At 42.1% G+C, this 14604-nt stretch overlaps 1 protein-coding gene across 3 annotated transcripts in view; it reads left to right on the top strand.

The window, feature by feature from the left end:
* LOC135507985 (neuronal PAS domain-containing protein 3-like) overlaps positions 1-14604 on the top strand; it is a 391626-nt gene that overhangs the window by 82095 nt on the left and 294927 nt on the right. For all 3 annotated transcript variants that reach the window (XM_064927840.1, XM_064927839.1, XM_064927841.1), the window contains one exon: positions 2655-2756. In XM_064927840.1, coding sequence (XP_064783912.1) covers positions 2655-2756 — 102 coding nt within the window. The remainder of the gene's footprint in view (positions 1-2654; positions 2757-14604) is intronic.

Below are 14604 nucleotides of genomic sequence, written 5' to 3'. Positions count from 1 at the left end.
CAAGATCACCTGTCTAAATCCAGAGTCAGATATACAGTATATACAGGGGATTGTGGATTTTCGACCTGCATGTCAGAAGTTAAAACATGTTGAGAAAACAACTTAAAGGCTCACAGGTGCTTTGGTCAATTGCACACAAGGTCCAACTGAAATGTGACTTCCTCTTCAAACCCAGCCTCTCCGAAAGACACTCAGTTACAATTTTTTGGGAGAGGTGAGGGGGGGGGGGCTGACACTGGGCGCCCGGGAGCTGTTGTTGTGGGGGGTTAAGTCACTTCCCACCAGATGTTCCCCGTCGAACCTGGGATTCAGACTGGCAACCCTCTGGTTGCAGGCTCGCCTCTCTAACCGCTAGATTACCTGCTGCCAGAGTGGAAACAGAGAAGGAACCTGGGATTCAGACTGGCAACCCTCTGGTTGCAGGCTCGCCTCTCTAACCACTAGATTACCTGCCACCAGAGTGGAAACAGAGAAGGAACCTGGGATTCAGACTGGCAACCCTCTGGTTGCAGGCCCGCGTCTCTAACCGCTAGATTACCTGCCGCCAGAGTGGAAACAGAGAAGGAACCTGGGATTCAGACTGGCAACCCTCTGGTTGCAGGCCCGCGTCTCTAACCGCTAGATTACCTGCCACCAGAGTGGAAACAGAGAAGAAACAGTGGGGTGGTGTAAAAGTGACATGTTTTCAATCACATGGCTGATTCCTAGGAAATCGTCTAAAGGCCACATTGGAACATTTTATAGAGTAGAATGGGGCTGGTGGGATTCGTTTTCTCCCACGTGAAAAAGTGTATAATTTCAACACAATTCCGGTACAGTGTGTAATATAGTCAGCCTTGAAAAATGGTCCAAATCTCCCATCGCTGTCTGCAATTTACCTTGTGGCCTTGAAACCACATCTATTGTGCTGTTTTTTGTGCCATTCAGGCCAGATAGTGTGTCAGTGCGCGCGCGTGTGTGTGTATGTGTGTGTGTGTGTGTGTGTCTTTTTGTAGTTTCATTCAGTGTATAGTGGCAGTGGTGGTGGCGGCTATTGTGGAGCATATTGCACTGGCTGACATTACCCATACCTGCAGGGAATAAATTCTACTAAGTGACATGTGGCTTGCAGACGTTTGTAAATTGCAACGCATCAATCTTGAGGGAGATAGCTGGCTACCTAGCTAGTAAGGGCTGTACAGTGCAAGTGACGCTCCCAGAGAGAGCTGCTGCCATCTCTTTCCTGTAAACGCTTCCCCCCTTCATAGTGAGACCATGCTGTTTAATAGGATGGTGTGAGGAGGTCCGCTATTTTGGGATACTTTGGGATTTTGGCAATGAGAGCCTTTATCTACATCCCTCAGGTCAGATGAACTCATGGATATTATTGTATGTCTCTGCGTCCAGTATGATAGAAGTTAGAGGTCGTTTCCCTAGCCATCGCTAAGTAGTGTTAGCACAATGGCTGGAAGTCCATGGGTATCTGCTACTGTAGCATGCTAGGGAATACAGCGTGTCAGCACTGGGACGGGGTTCAATAGCTTTAAATTGTGATTGTAAGAGAGAGTTGCAACTGTCTTTTCTAATGTACTGAGTTGGACTAAAGCAGATGTATACCTGACAACAATAACACAACAATTTATCTAAATACAATTAGTATGTGCCTTTCCTCAATATTCCTCTGTAAATTATACTTGATCAAAAATCGAATGAAAACCAGTGTCTATAAATCAATGACTCATTTTATTTTACACTCTATATATATATATATATGTGTGTGGGTAAAATATGGTTAGAATAGAACAGGACTCAGGGATAATCAGTTTGATTGAGACAGTTTGCTTGAGACACGCACCTATTTTCAAGAGAATATATATATATATTATATATATATATATGTCTCAAGCAAACTGATTATCCCTGAGTCCTGTTCTATTCTAACCATATAGCAGTTCATGGTCATGCTCAAAATAACATACCAAGAATAGTGTGACGTGTGCGCTAGGAGTCTGGAAGCTAGTTCAGGGAGTGAGTGTTTTAATAAATAAACGGGACGTAATACAAAACAAGAAACCACGAGCGCACAGACATGATACCTTTTGCCGAAACCATAACGTAGAGTTCAAAATAATTCCCTAAAAATATAATTCCCTAAAAAGTAACTTAATAAATGATTATTATTATTAGTGGTAGTAGTATACTTTTGCCGTGTGATTTGTATTACTTTGCCTGACATCACCGCAAGAGAGTCTGACTTTTTGAGAGAATGTGGCTCCACAGAAATCTCCCTTCCATGGTTATATGGTTCCGTGTGACTGAATCAACCCATCAACGTCACACACAGTGTTTTCATGTAACTGTTGGTGGAAATGATTGCATGCTTGCGTACATTACATGTTCTCTTGTGGTACAGTATCGTTTAGAAACACCATCATTACTGAATACTGTGAAAGAAGTGACACATTTCTTTGTAACTTAAATGGGAACTGCATCTTGTCTCTGCCTTAGATCAATATGTGTCATTAATGATCTTTGTGGACTTTGAGGGGGGGGGGTAGAGGGGCTCACACCAGAACCATATGCATACATGTATAGACAGTATATGTATGGTTGTGCTCCGTACTCTTCTTCTCTCCTTATAGGCTTTAAGAGATTTTCACGTTGTTTCTCCACAGCGACCCTTACTGGGAGAGGCCTGCTAATGCCAGCTCCTGTTCTGCCTCTAGGCCCAAGACACTCCACCTTGGAGGAGGGCAACAACATACCTCATCGCCATGGTAATTCCATCCCTTTCCCCCTTCCTTCCTTTCTCTGCCTTCCCTTCTTCCTTCTGGACAGGGGCATACCAGGGCACAGCTCAGCTGCCACACATACTTTTACAATACAAGCAAACTCTCTCTCTGGTCTGGTTAGAGAGAGAGAACATGGTTAAGGATGCCGGCTTGTGCATAAAATGACATAACTCCACTTTACTTAACCCAAAATGTAGGCCTAGATGCACTTGGGTGTTGCTATACTTTTTTCAATGTTGGCTTCTGTAGTTTTTAAATGTGGTCAAATTAGAAAGTTCATGGTCGCTTTTGAGCAACACATAATGACATGTATAATTAAAAATCCCCCAAGAAGCTGTGTTGTAATGTTCTTTATTTTTTGTACAGGAACTATTTATGTCATTTAGCTTTTTTATGTCATTTTGCTTTTTTTTTTAATGTCATTTGTGATACTGAGTTAGTAGATCTAAGGGGAGTTAGCTATGTTTCTTCTACAGTAGGTAACGACAGTTGAAATGAAGGATCCCTCTCTTCCTTTGCCATCCAAAGACAATACAGTATGTAGACAGTCGTAGTCTTATTGAAGCTGTGTCTCCGAGCTGATCCACAATACACCTCTCAGAGAAACACTGACTGTCCCTTTATAACGCAGGGGAGCCTGTTCTGTGTTATCAAACTGGGGACGATACAAGGCTTCGTAGTGGGTAACTAGTCAGTGGCATTGTGGGAAGTCAACTTGTGACGTATTTCACTGAGGCTACGTCTCGACGTCTAGCTGGCTTACAGCTTCATGAGGACATCTTTTCATTTGTAGTAAGAGAGCCAGGCTTACACATTAGGAAATGAACATGGAGCATAATTCCTCTAGCTCTCAGATGGATTCCATCCCTCTCTCCCTCTGACGTACAGCACAGGGCGACGGCAGGATTACTGTCGGCCTGAATAAAGGGGATTTATGTAACGCTTTGAGAAAAAAACACTTCTTAATAGGTCATTACAGTCTGTGTTTATGATTAGCCTACTCTCAGGCCTAGACCCCTTTATGTGCTGTCTCACACACGCACGCACGCACGCACACACACTCACACACACACACACACACACACACACACACACACACACACACACTCACGCATGCACACACACTCACACACACACACACACACACACACACACACACACACACACACACACACACACACACACACACACACACACACACACACACACACACACACACACACACACACACACACACACACACACACACACACACACAGGCAGTATACTGAGGGTCCAGATGAATACTGCCCACCTCGGCCTTTACTTTCTTCAGCTCCTCACTTTCTCTATCTGGCTATTGAGAGTAGTGGTTCAACTCAGCACTAGCAATATGGCTTCTTAGCCAGGCTAAGTAGTGGCCAAATTCCAGCTGAGATGAAGAGGAACACTGTGTGTGTGTGTGTTGCTTTAAAGTTGTGTATACTATGCTTTAGGTAGCTAGGTTTAGATGGGTTTTTCTATGCTGATGAAGCTAGGCCCCATTCTGCCACCATGATTAGTTTAAACGGAGCCTGAACGTGCGGGCCGGACAGCGTGTGTGTGTTGTAAGCGGTTTGCAGCACAGGGTGAAATTGAGATAAATGGCTGTGGGTGAGAAGGATGGCCACTTCTTCCCCGAGCAGGGCCGAGCAGGGCTGTAGCGGCCCAGGTTCCCCCAGCACACCTGTCTCTTCTCGTTTACCAAGCGCTCTGAGGTGAGCTAGCAGTCCGCTCCACTTGCCCCTGATCCCCGTCTCAGTAACCCCAGCCCCCACCCCCTTACTCCTTATGTGCTGCTTTACCCACACACACACAAACACCCCTTGCCCCTAGATAACAGCACACAAGGATTGAGCTGTATACCTTGATGAGGTGTGGGAAGATCAGGGTGAGTCTCTCACGGTCTGTGTCTCTGTACACATCACCATTAATACACTACTATACAGTTAGGGCTGAGGAGCATCCATGTTAGCCCTTAGCCTAGGAGTAGATGTTGCTGTACATGAGATGGTAGAGATGGAGCTGTCTAGTTTATTCTATTGATGGTGCATAAATGAAGCATTTATAGGTACAGTATACAGTTATTCATTATTACATCCCATTCAGAATGGTCCTTGGTCTCCAATTTTCTGTTTGCCTGTTTTCACCTGACAGACAAGGGCCCACAGTATGATATAACCGGCTACCTCTTCCTCCATCGTGTTTTAACGCCATGTCTGTCCTAACCCCAGCTCTAGAAACCAACCTTCTGTTGTGTAAGAACCAAGTGAAGCTACCGATTAGAGTAGGAGAAAGAGCAAGACAGGCCTGCAGACTGGAGTTTTATATATACCGTGTGGCAGGTGGCCTGCTTTGCCTAAGGAATCTCTTTAGGGCCTGACAAGCTCTGAAAACACATAAATCCTCTTCCTCTTCCCCTCCCCTCTTCCTCTCCCTCTCTCTTATCTCACATTGCCATTGCCATGGGGATTCTTTATGCATGCAGCTGCAAAACTTCCATACTCCAGGTATAAAACTCGAACATAGCAGCTGTTCCTTTACCCCCAAAGCAAATATAAAAGGAGACTTGAAAACCAAGTCTGAAATAGCTTTCTAGGTGGGAGAGTGGAAGTGGAATTTTAGCCAGAGCATGTCAGGAACCAAGCTGTGTGTGTCTGTTTGTGTGTGTTTAAGTGGTGCTGTTTAGACACTTGTCTTTTGTCAGGGGGGGGGGGGGGATTAGGGTGAGAGGTCATAGGTCAAGGTCAGAAACATCCTGATCTGTCAGTCTGCCTGTCTGTCTCATGCCAGGTGGGCTGAGGCTCCAGACAGATACCACAAGTCAGCCAAGGAGCTTGTGAGTGAGGGATGGCCGAAATGAGAGAGTGATAGTGAGATTAAAGGAGAGAAAGGAGATTGAGTGTTAACAGGAGTCACTAATGTGGCTGCGGATTATGTTAGGGACCCAAGGAGGCAGTGGCTCTCTTAAAACACTCCAGTCTTAAACATACTCTTCTCAGTATGAGCATGCTTCTTTATAGCTGAAAATACAAATGCAGAAGGAATTGTCATCAAACTGAATAAGTTGTCAATTAATTTAAATGCTTGTATATAGTATACAATATGTATTGTATGTATGTTAATATCACTTTATAAAATAGATATAACACGCCACTAAACATACACTACAGCATACATTTCAAGATTACAAAGAATGACCAGACAAAACATCATTATAGGTTTATGATATGTAGCTTCGTCACATCCTTAAAGGCCCGGTGCAGTCAAAAACAACAAAAAAATATGTGTTTTATATATATTTCCACGCTATAAGGTTGGAATAATAATGTGAAATTGTGAAATTATGATAATGCCCTTTAAGTGTAAGCTGGAGTTTTGGCTTTACATAGTGACAACACCATGCAGTAAATTAGTTAATAGTCCAATAAGAAAGAGACTTCCAAACTTTTTTCTGTTTTTCCCTTTGCCTAGTAGCTATTTTGGTTTCATTTTGACCTTTTTAATTGAAAACAATCACAGTAAGGTACTTAATTGTTACCCAGAAATGATTTGATATTGAGATGAAAACGGCTGCATTGGACCTTTAAGTGTGTGTCTCAGCATGCTCAGGCCATTGAAGCAGCAGGAGGAGAAGCTATATGACACATTGGCAAGGGTAGTCAGGGAGGCTCAAGGCAGGGTGTTCAACCATGTTTGTATTGATTTGGGATGACTATATTATGTTAGCTGTGTGTGTTGCCTCCCAAGTTCACCTTTCTACCTCCAAGTGTTTGGGATGTGTTTCTCTCCTTCCTCTTCCTCTATATTCCAGAGTGGTGGTATATGAGCGTGCTCTCCCTGTCTGATGCCTTGTGAACATTGCATGAGCTTGCTCCTGGTATATGGTAGCTACTACTGTATGACTTTGTTGCAACTTTCTCCCTTTGATGTTCTTTTTTCCCCTCCTTCTTTTCTGACCTACTTTTCCCTCAGATTGTAAAACTATATGGATTCTTTTACTGTTTTTTAGATGCCTACCATTCAATTATTTAAACTGCTTTCTTTTCATTTTTTTCTCTCCCTTCATCCACCTGTTTCTTTCTTTGTCTGCTGCCTGTCTTTTAATAATGTATTGTATAGATTTCCTGAAGTTGTAGTCTGAGGTACTTCTGAAGAGACCTGGGTTCAAATAGTATCCGTTTTCTTTCAAATCATTTTTTTGCTGTTTACTTGAGTCTGTCTAGAGTGCACAGGTGAGAGGCGATGCACTTTCTGGGATTATTCTATTGGTTCTATTGCACCAGGCAAGTCCAATCAAGTATAGTTGAAGTGTTCAAAATAAAACCACATTTTCTTACTTGAAATATAACTGCTGTGTCCACCTGTTGTAATGGTGATTATTTTACTAAGATATTTAATACAATCAACTGACTGATTTATGATGGGTTTGATTTTCACCTACTCTAAGTGTACCTACAGTACTCCACTTCAAGATAATTCTGTTGCCTCAGGCCATTTCTACTAAGCTACACTCTGCTCCGCCCCACAGGAGCCTGTTATAGGCACACAAAGTACTGAATATAAACAAGTTTTATATTCAATTACGTCTAGACCAGTGAATAAATGACCTAAATAATTAAACATATTTGTTAGGAAAAATGGTATATATTCAATTTAGGAAGAAAAAAATATTGAAATGAAAAAGATACTTGGGTCTAAATTCCGTCATGCTAGTTAAAAGCCTACCTACTGTAGTATAGCCCTGTTGCTATACCAATCCTTTACTCTCTGTGCAGGAGAAGAGGATTAAGGCAGAATTTGTCATTTACAGGGGGGGGGGGGGGGTTTGTTGAGAAAATTAAGATCAAAGTCAAATTAAGTTCATACAGGTGCATGTAATGTGTAATTTGTGAGCCCCGGAGCAATAACATTCTTTGAATGTGGCGTTGCGGCCGTCTTCAGATGTGGACTAGCTGTAATTACACAGCTGTTGCCGCGGTAGCGTGATTGACACATGTATTTGGCAGAAACCATGAGCTGCGTTTGGTAACATTTCAGACATAATTAATTGATTCATATGCCTGTAAGGTTTTTCTAAAGTATTAACGAGATAAGATTAAAAAGGCATAGAACCTTGCCTTGATGTTAGGCATCAGAGCTGGGTGTTATTAACTCACCAATGCAGTCATGAGGCTGGAGCTTTTGACCGTAGTGGGAAAGTTTCATTTGTTATTTTTTAAACTTTTTTGTGTGGTTGAGAAACATACCTGTGTGAGAACTATTCAAAGGCTAGTTTGCTTGATATATGGAGTTCGTCATTCAGAAAAAGAGCAATGTTGGTACACACACACACACACACACACACACACACACCTGCACATCTATGTACATACTTACGTAAATAAGGTATTTTAATACATTTGCAAACATTTCTAAAAACCTGTTTTTGCTTTGTCATTATGGGGTATTGTGTGTAGATTGATGAGGATTTTTTGTTTTTGAATTCATTTTAGAACAAGGCTGTAACGTAACAAAATGTAGAAAAGGGGAAGGGGTCTGAATACTTTCCGAACGCACTGTATGTGTTCTGGCAGCTCCTGACAGCTAGTCACCTTGCAGGTCGCTCCTGCTCATTGGTCCATGAATAAACATGTCTGCTAGTCCTGCATGGCGCTCTGTGAAACCCGGGCTGACTCTGGGTAATGGCCTCTCCAGCCTCCGAGACCAGCCAGGACCACTTCCTCTATCATGCAGAGCGTCACAGCGATATGGTTTGTGTCAGAACCACACCACTCTCTTATGGCTCTGGTCAAAAGAAGTGCACTATATAGGGAATATGGCACCATTAGTGATGCTTGCGATTATCCAAAGCAATCTAGGTTTATTAATGCTGCTTTGGTTAGACGTCGAACACATCTAGCGTCTCTGCGTTTTTACGTTTTGCTCCATGTTCTCACTGCTTGGCGCTGTAAACGCCAAACTTGTTTGAAAACATTCCGCTTTAATAGTCATTGTTGTCAAACAGTCACTGTCCAAGTACATAGCATGGCTTCAAGACACTGAGGAGATCCATTTTGACAGCTCTACACTGTAGTTGCATGATAATACACTTAGCATATCAAGTAGGACTAGATGTTATATGGTGAAAGAGGTCTCAATATAATCAATACACGGTCTTCTGAGGATGGGCGCTCATATTAAAATATGCAGAGCATTTCTAAGTGCGTCAGGTTTAGAGAGGGGAAGAAGGAAAGTGTCATCCCAACCATGACAGAATGATTTGATGTCTATGAAATGCAGAATGCAGCCAGCTATGTCAAAACATTATTTCCCATGCACTGGCTGTTTGCTTTGCTTTTGGCTTGACTGTTGGACTTGATGTAATTATATGTCAATCTCAGTAACCAAATCACTAGCTACATCAGATCTCGTGCATGGAAAGTGCAGAGGAGGAGGAGGGGCTTGTCAAATCAAAACAGAGGATGCAGCAGTGTTGACACAATTGGCAATTTTGTGTTTTTGCAGGAATTGATGAAGCGTATCAATCTGGTGCATGCTGATGCTATGGATCCTCAAAAGTGTCGTCCTCCCTTCCTCCACATTCACCTTTACAGTACAGTTTCAGTTGATTTGGAACATCAACTTCTTGTTACCCAGTAAGCTTGGTGAGAACAGTTTCCACCCAACCCAGTCAACTCCAGTCTACCGATGTAATAGCTAGTACAGTACAGTAGTGATGGATTTGTACCACAATTACGGTGTAGCAGGAGAAAGCCACTCAAGGAGGGATCCGATGATGGTCAATCATTAGTTCACCTGGCTGTGATGAATGATGTGTTCTACTGTACAGTATTAGAAACAGATGACCTCAACTTCTTTACTTTCTTTCTTTCACGGCCTTAAAAACAGCTACTGAATGAAAACGAACAGGGGGAAAAACCGAGCCTATTGTCTCTCTGTGCTGTAGGCTACCTTCCATTTAACTGAGAGGAGAGGAGCTGAAAGGAGGGGGTAGGAGAGAAGAGGAAAGGAGGAGAGAGAAGAGGAAAGGAAAGGAAAGACAATGAGAGTAGAGAAAAGGTGATGAGAAGAGTGGAGAGGAAAGATTTTAGGAGAGGAGAGGCCTGCATATACAAACGCCGTATACAGTAATTGAACATGACCTCAGGCTACACTAGCCCAGTAGTATCCAGTATCCAACGCGGTGAAGACATTAGTTACCCCTGTCTAGCAGGAAGCCAACATTCTGTCTGAGCTCCAATTAAAAGTTAGACATCAGCTTGTTACTATGATGATTAAAGTTACAGCAACTTCAGAGCAGTTTCAATTCCCAGGACATTATCACTGTAAGGTGAATACATTCAGACCGCTTACAGGACCTGTGCCTTACAGGACTTTTCAGTCTTGTTCATTATCATTAATAAAGCATTTTATAAGTGATCTAAAGCATTATCCATAGCGATCTCTGTGGCATTGACTTGTATTGGAATTTGGTATTTAACCTTTTACTGCAGTGGGCTAAATCAGGGTCACCCAACTTCAGTGCCTGACCTCACTCATGCTCTGGAAGCAAGTCCCTGCAGCAATGTTCCAACATCTAGTGGAAAGCCTTCCCAGAAGAGTGGAGGCTGTTGTTTCAGCAAAGGAGGGGCCAACTCCATATTAATGCCCATGATTTTGGAGTGAGATGTTCGACCAGCAGGTGTCCACATACCTTTGGTCATGTAGTGTACTAGAACATTTTACAGAAAATATTATTCATGTAGGAATGTTATTTGAACAATAATAGGTATTTTTGAGTTACATATTCATATGAACTCAGATCGCCATGTTAGTAGCTCCGTTTAGAAGAAGAAGGGAGCGAGGCGATTTATCTTGTTATTGATAACGTTGGCTTCCTAAGCTTGTATCGTCCTAGAATACATTCATTTGTGCATCAATACTATCATCAATCTCATAGGTATTTGTTAGGAGTGTTTTGTGAAGGGAGTGTAATGTATTGTCTGGTAGTAAATGTAAAAGTCAGCCGAGTAAGCTTGGTTGAAAGATTCAACTGTGAAAGCGTTTCTTAGATTGCTTCTGCTATCAGCTGAACTCTATCATGGTGGAAGAGCGGCGCTATAAGACATGGTGCATTTATAGGCCTTTACTTCCCATGTGTCCACTCACACAATCACTATCGCTCATAGTTCCCTCCCCTCCCCTCCGGAGGAGCTCAGGCAATTTCCCCTGTTAAGGTTCCACTTTTTAGGCGCTGCCGTCGGCCCAGAGCGAGATGCACTGTCTGGGTATGTTTAACTCTTCAGCCATGAACCTTTGAATGATGAAGTTTTATAGATAGTTTTAATGATCAGTCATAAACAGCGGAAGAGTTAGTTATATCATCCTGACTGCTTTTAACAGTAATTGAAAGCTAAATAGGCTGGTGTTAAGGGATACGATTTACGACCAGGGCCATGGTACCCTTTGAATGTGAGAATTCTCTTTTTTTATTCATCGGAAGTTGTGACACACAAAAGACAGCGAAAACACTTTTATTCACTACAACATTTGTAGAGCAAAAAATATTGCCATTCACATAGATGAAATTACTAAATGGTATGAAGTGGTATGTCCACATGCTACAGTGTCTGTGGGGGGGGGGGGGGTCACTGTGTCTCTATAAAGGCTACCTACTATCTGCATACTATCTCTGTATAGAGATCTCTGTATGTAGACAATCTGATCCACACCAGTCTCACCTGCCTCTGTCTGTCTCTCAGCCAACCCTGCACAGGCATGCCTACTGCCTCTCACTCTAAACCTGTGTCTCTCAGCCAACCCTGCACAGGCATGCCTGCTGCCTCTCACTCTAAACCTGTGTTTCTCAGCCAACCCTGCACAGGCATGCCTGCTGCCTCTCACTCTAAACCTGTGTCTCTCAGCCAACCCTGCACAGGCATGCCTGCTGCCTCTCACTCTAAACCTGTGTCTCTCAGCCAACCCTGCACAGGCATGCCTGCTGCCTCTCACTCTAAACCTGTGTCTCTCAGCCAACCCTGCACAGGCATGCCTGCTGCCTCTCACTCTAAACCTGTGTCTCTCCCAGCCAGCCTATCAACTCAAGTCCAAGCTATCAGATTAGAATGGTCCATTCCTCAGTCTCCATCCAGTCACTCTCTCTCCATGTATTTACACTCTGGCCGGCAGTTAGCAGGGATTGTTTTCAGTTTTGCTGTTTCTCCCACACATAAATATAGCATTCATATTTACCACGGCCGCTTAATTTGACTTCTTAATCGTATTTGGACCCGACGGGCTCTAAACATGGAGCAGGCCACCTGTCTCACACATTAGAAGAGTTGCAGGGGACAGATGGGAAGATAAGAATGCTTGTCCTTGGATAAACACGTTCTAGAACTGACGGGCCACGGTACCGGGCAGAGACAGTTTCTGACCTGGCTAGCCAATCCATCACTTAGCATACATTACGTGTAAGTCCCAAATGTCACCCTATTCCCTATATAGTGCACTATTCCCTATATAGCATACTCTGGTCAAAAGTAGTGCACGGGGTAGGGAATAGGGTGCCATTTGGGACGCAAAGAGGCCTATGTGATTGACTGTATGCATGACTTCTCTGGGCCATTAGTTGTTTTCTGAAGGTTGTTTTCTGATGATATTAGAAATGTCCTAAGGGTGATTCCACGGTAACAGAGTGATGCTGAGACCAAGATTTTTCACTTTAAAATATATCCCAAACAAAAACCAATGATTGCAAAGTTAAACAAACCATACAACTGTGTACACAAACACATACAACTCTATCTCCACTGTTCTTCAAGTAAATGTGTTTTTGTAAAGTTTTCTGTGGAAATTGATAAAACTAGTTGTATGGTTTGTTTAAATTTGCAGTCATTGGTTTTTGTTTGGGATACATTTTAAAGTGAAGTCTCGGCGTCACTCTGTTACCATGGAAACACCCCTAATTAAGCTGTAACGTACAGTAGAGCGGTGAAAAATATGATCTTTTTTAGATCCCATGAAATAAGCAATATCACATTTACAACGTCATTAATAATTCCCACGCACACGGTTGTCCGATGTTAAAAGCTTATATCAGACCCGGCTACTTGGTGTTCGCCAAAGCATAAGGAACCGATATGTAAACGCTGGCGTCAGTTACTACCTCTGAGCTGAATCGTTGGGAGCTTAACAGTGACTGACAAAAAGCTCCCTTTTTCCACACCTCCCCACCTTCCCTTCATTCTTTCTCCTCCGCCTCATGATCTGCGGCTTTCTTAATTGTCCGTGATAGTCTTTAAAAATACAATGGCATAATTACTCTCTCCCGTGTCAGATTAGAAGTTCTCGTTAGAGCCCCCTAAAGTAACTTCCTTCAATGAAGCTGAGGAGATAAATGTACTGAACACCAGGCAGATACTGTACCAGTCTTACAGTCATAGGCTATCATCATCTAATACACAGGATTATGTAAATAGGCATTTACATACAATATACATGTATATTAACAAACTCCTATACCCATCTCATTGTCCTCATGTAATTTCATGTATTTCACTGTTATTTGGTATGACTTAAGATGTAGTCTTAGGATTGTAGAATTCTAGCCTTAGAATTGATACAATCTAGAATTCTAGCCTTAGAATTGATACATTCTAGCATTCTACCCATAGAATTGATACATTCTAGCATTCTAGCCTTAGAATTGATACTTTCTAGCATTCTAGCCTTAGAATTGATACATTCTAGCATTCTAGCCTTTGAATTGATACTTTCTAGCATTCTAGCCTTAGAATTGATACATTCTAGAATTCTAGCCTTAGAATTGATACATTCTAGCATTCTACCCATAGAATTGATACATTCTAGAATTCTAGCCTTAGAATTGATACATTCTAGCATTCTACCCATAGAATTGATACATTCTAGCATTCTAGCCTTAGAATTGATACTTTCTAGCATTCTAGCCTTAGAATTGATACATTCTAGCATTCTAGCCTTTGAATTGATACTTTCTAGCATTCTAGCCTTAGAATTGATACATTCTAGAATTCTAGCCTTAGAATTGATACATTCTAGCATTCTACCCATAGAATTGATACATTCTAGCATTCTAGCCTTAGAATTGATACTTTCTAGCATTCTAGCCTTAGAATTGATAGATTCTAGAATGAATTCTAGTGTTAAAATGGATGAACATTTAAGTTCTGTAATGAATGGCTCTGGTGTTTGGCATCCTTCCCAGTACTTCCACCATGCCTGTGATTCCTGTCTGTGTGTCAGATCCAGTAGTCTTCCTTACTAATACAATACAGTCATGCTTGAAAAACAACAATGGGACTTTTTACAAATCATATACCGTTCTGTATCTAGCGATATATTTTATGGCTTGCAAAATAGTGATGATACAGTCAATATTATGAATAGGCCCTGAAAGTGTAGCTAGCGTTGGGACAATATGAATTCTGATCAGGAGTTTAGATAACTGGCTTTCCATGGTCTTTTATCATTCCCCAAGCAGATCTGCTGTTGTCTTCCGCAATGTTTTATGAGCACATTATACAAATTACACTTGCAACAAACACCATAAATTACGTGTATCTCAGGCACACAAACACACTGTAGCTTGGTGATGCACAGATAAATAACACAACAATGAGTGGAAGGATTTCATTGGTACAGGGTAGAGGTGGCATTTCACTACATAAACTATCTTGTACAGTCGTTTCTGCTTTCTAAAGTCCCTGCCTGTCTGTGTGTCTATGTTTGTTGTTCTTGGTACCCCTATGATCAGAATGGAGACATAAAGCAAAAATACTGCCAGAGTAAT

Source organism: Oncorhynchus masou, chromosome 21 (genome assembly GCF_036934945.1).
Source record: "Oncorhynchus masou masou isolate Uvic2021 chromosome 21, UVic_Omas_1.1, whole genome shotgun sequence".
NCBI classification, from domain to species: domain Eukaryota; kingdom Metazoa; phylum Chordata; class Actinopteri; order Salmoniformes; family Salmonidae; genus Oncorhynchus; species Oncorhynchus masou.
This window is presented reverse-complemented; position numbering and strand designations above follow the sequence as displayed.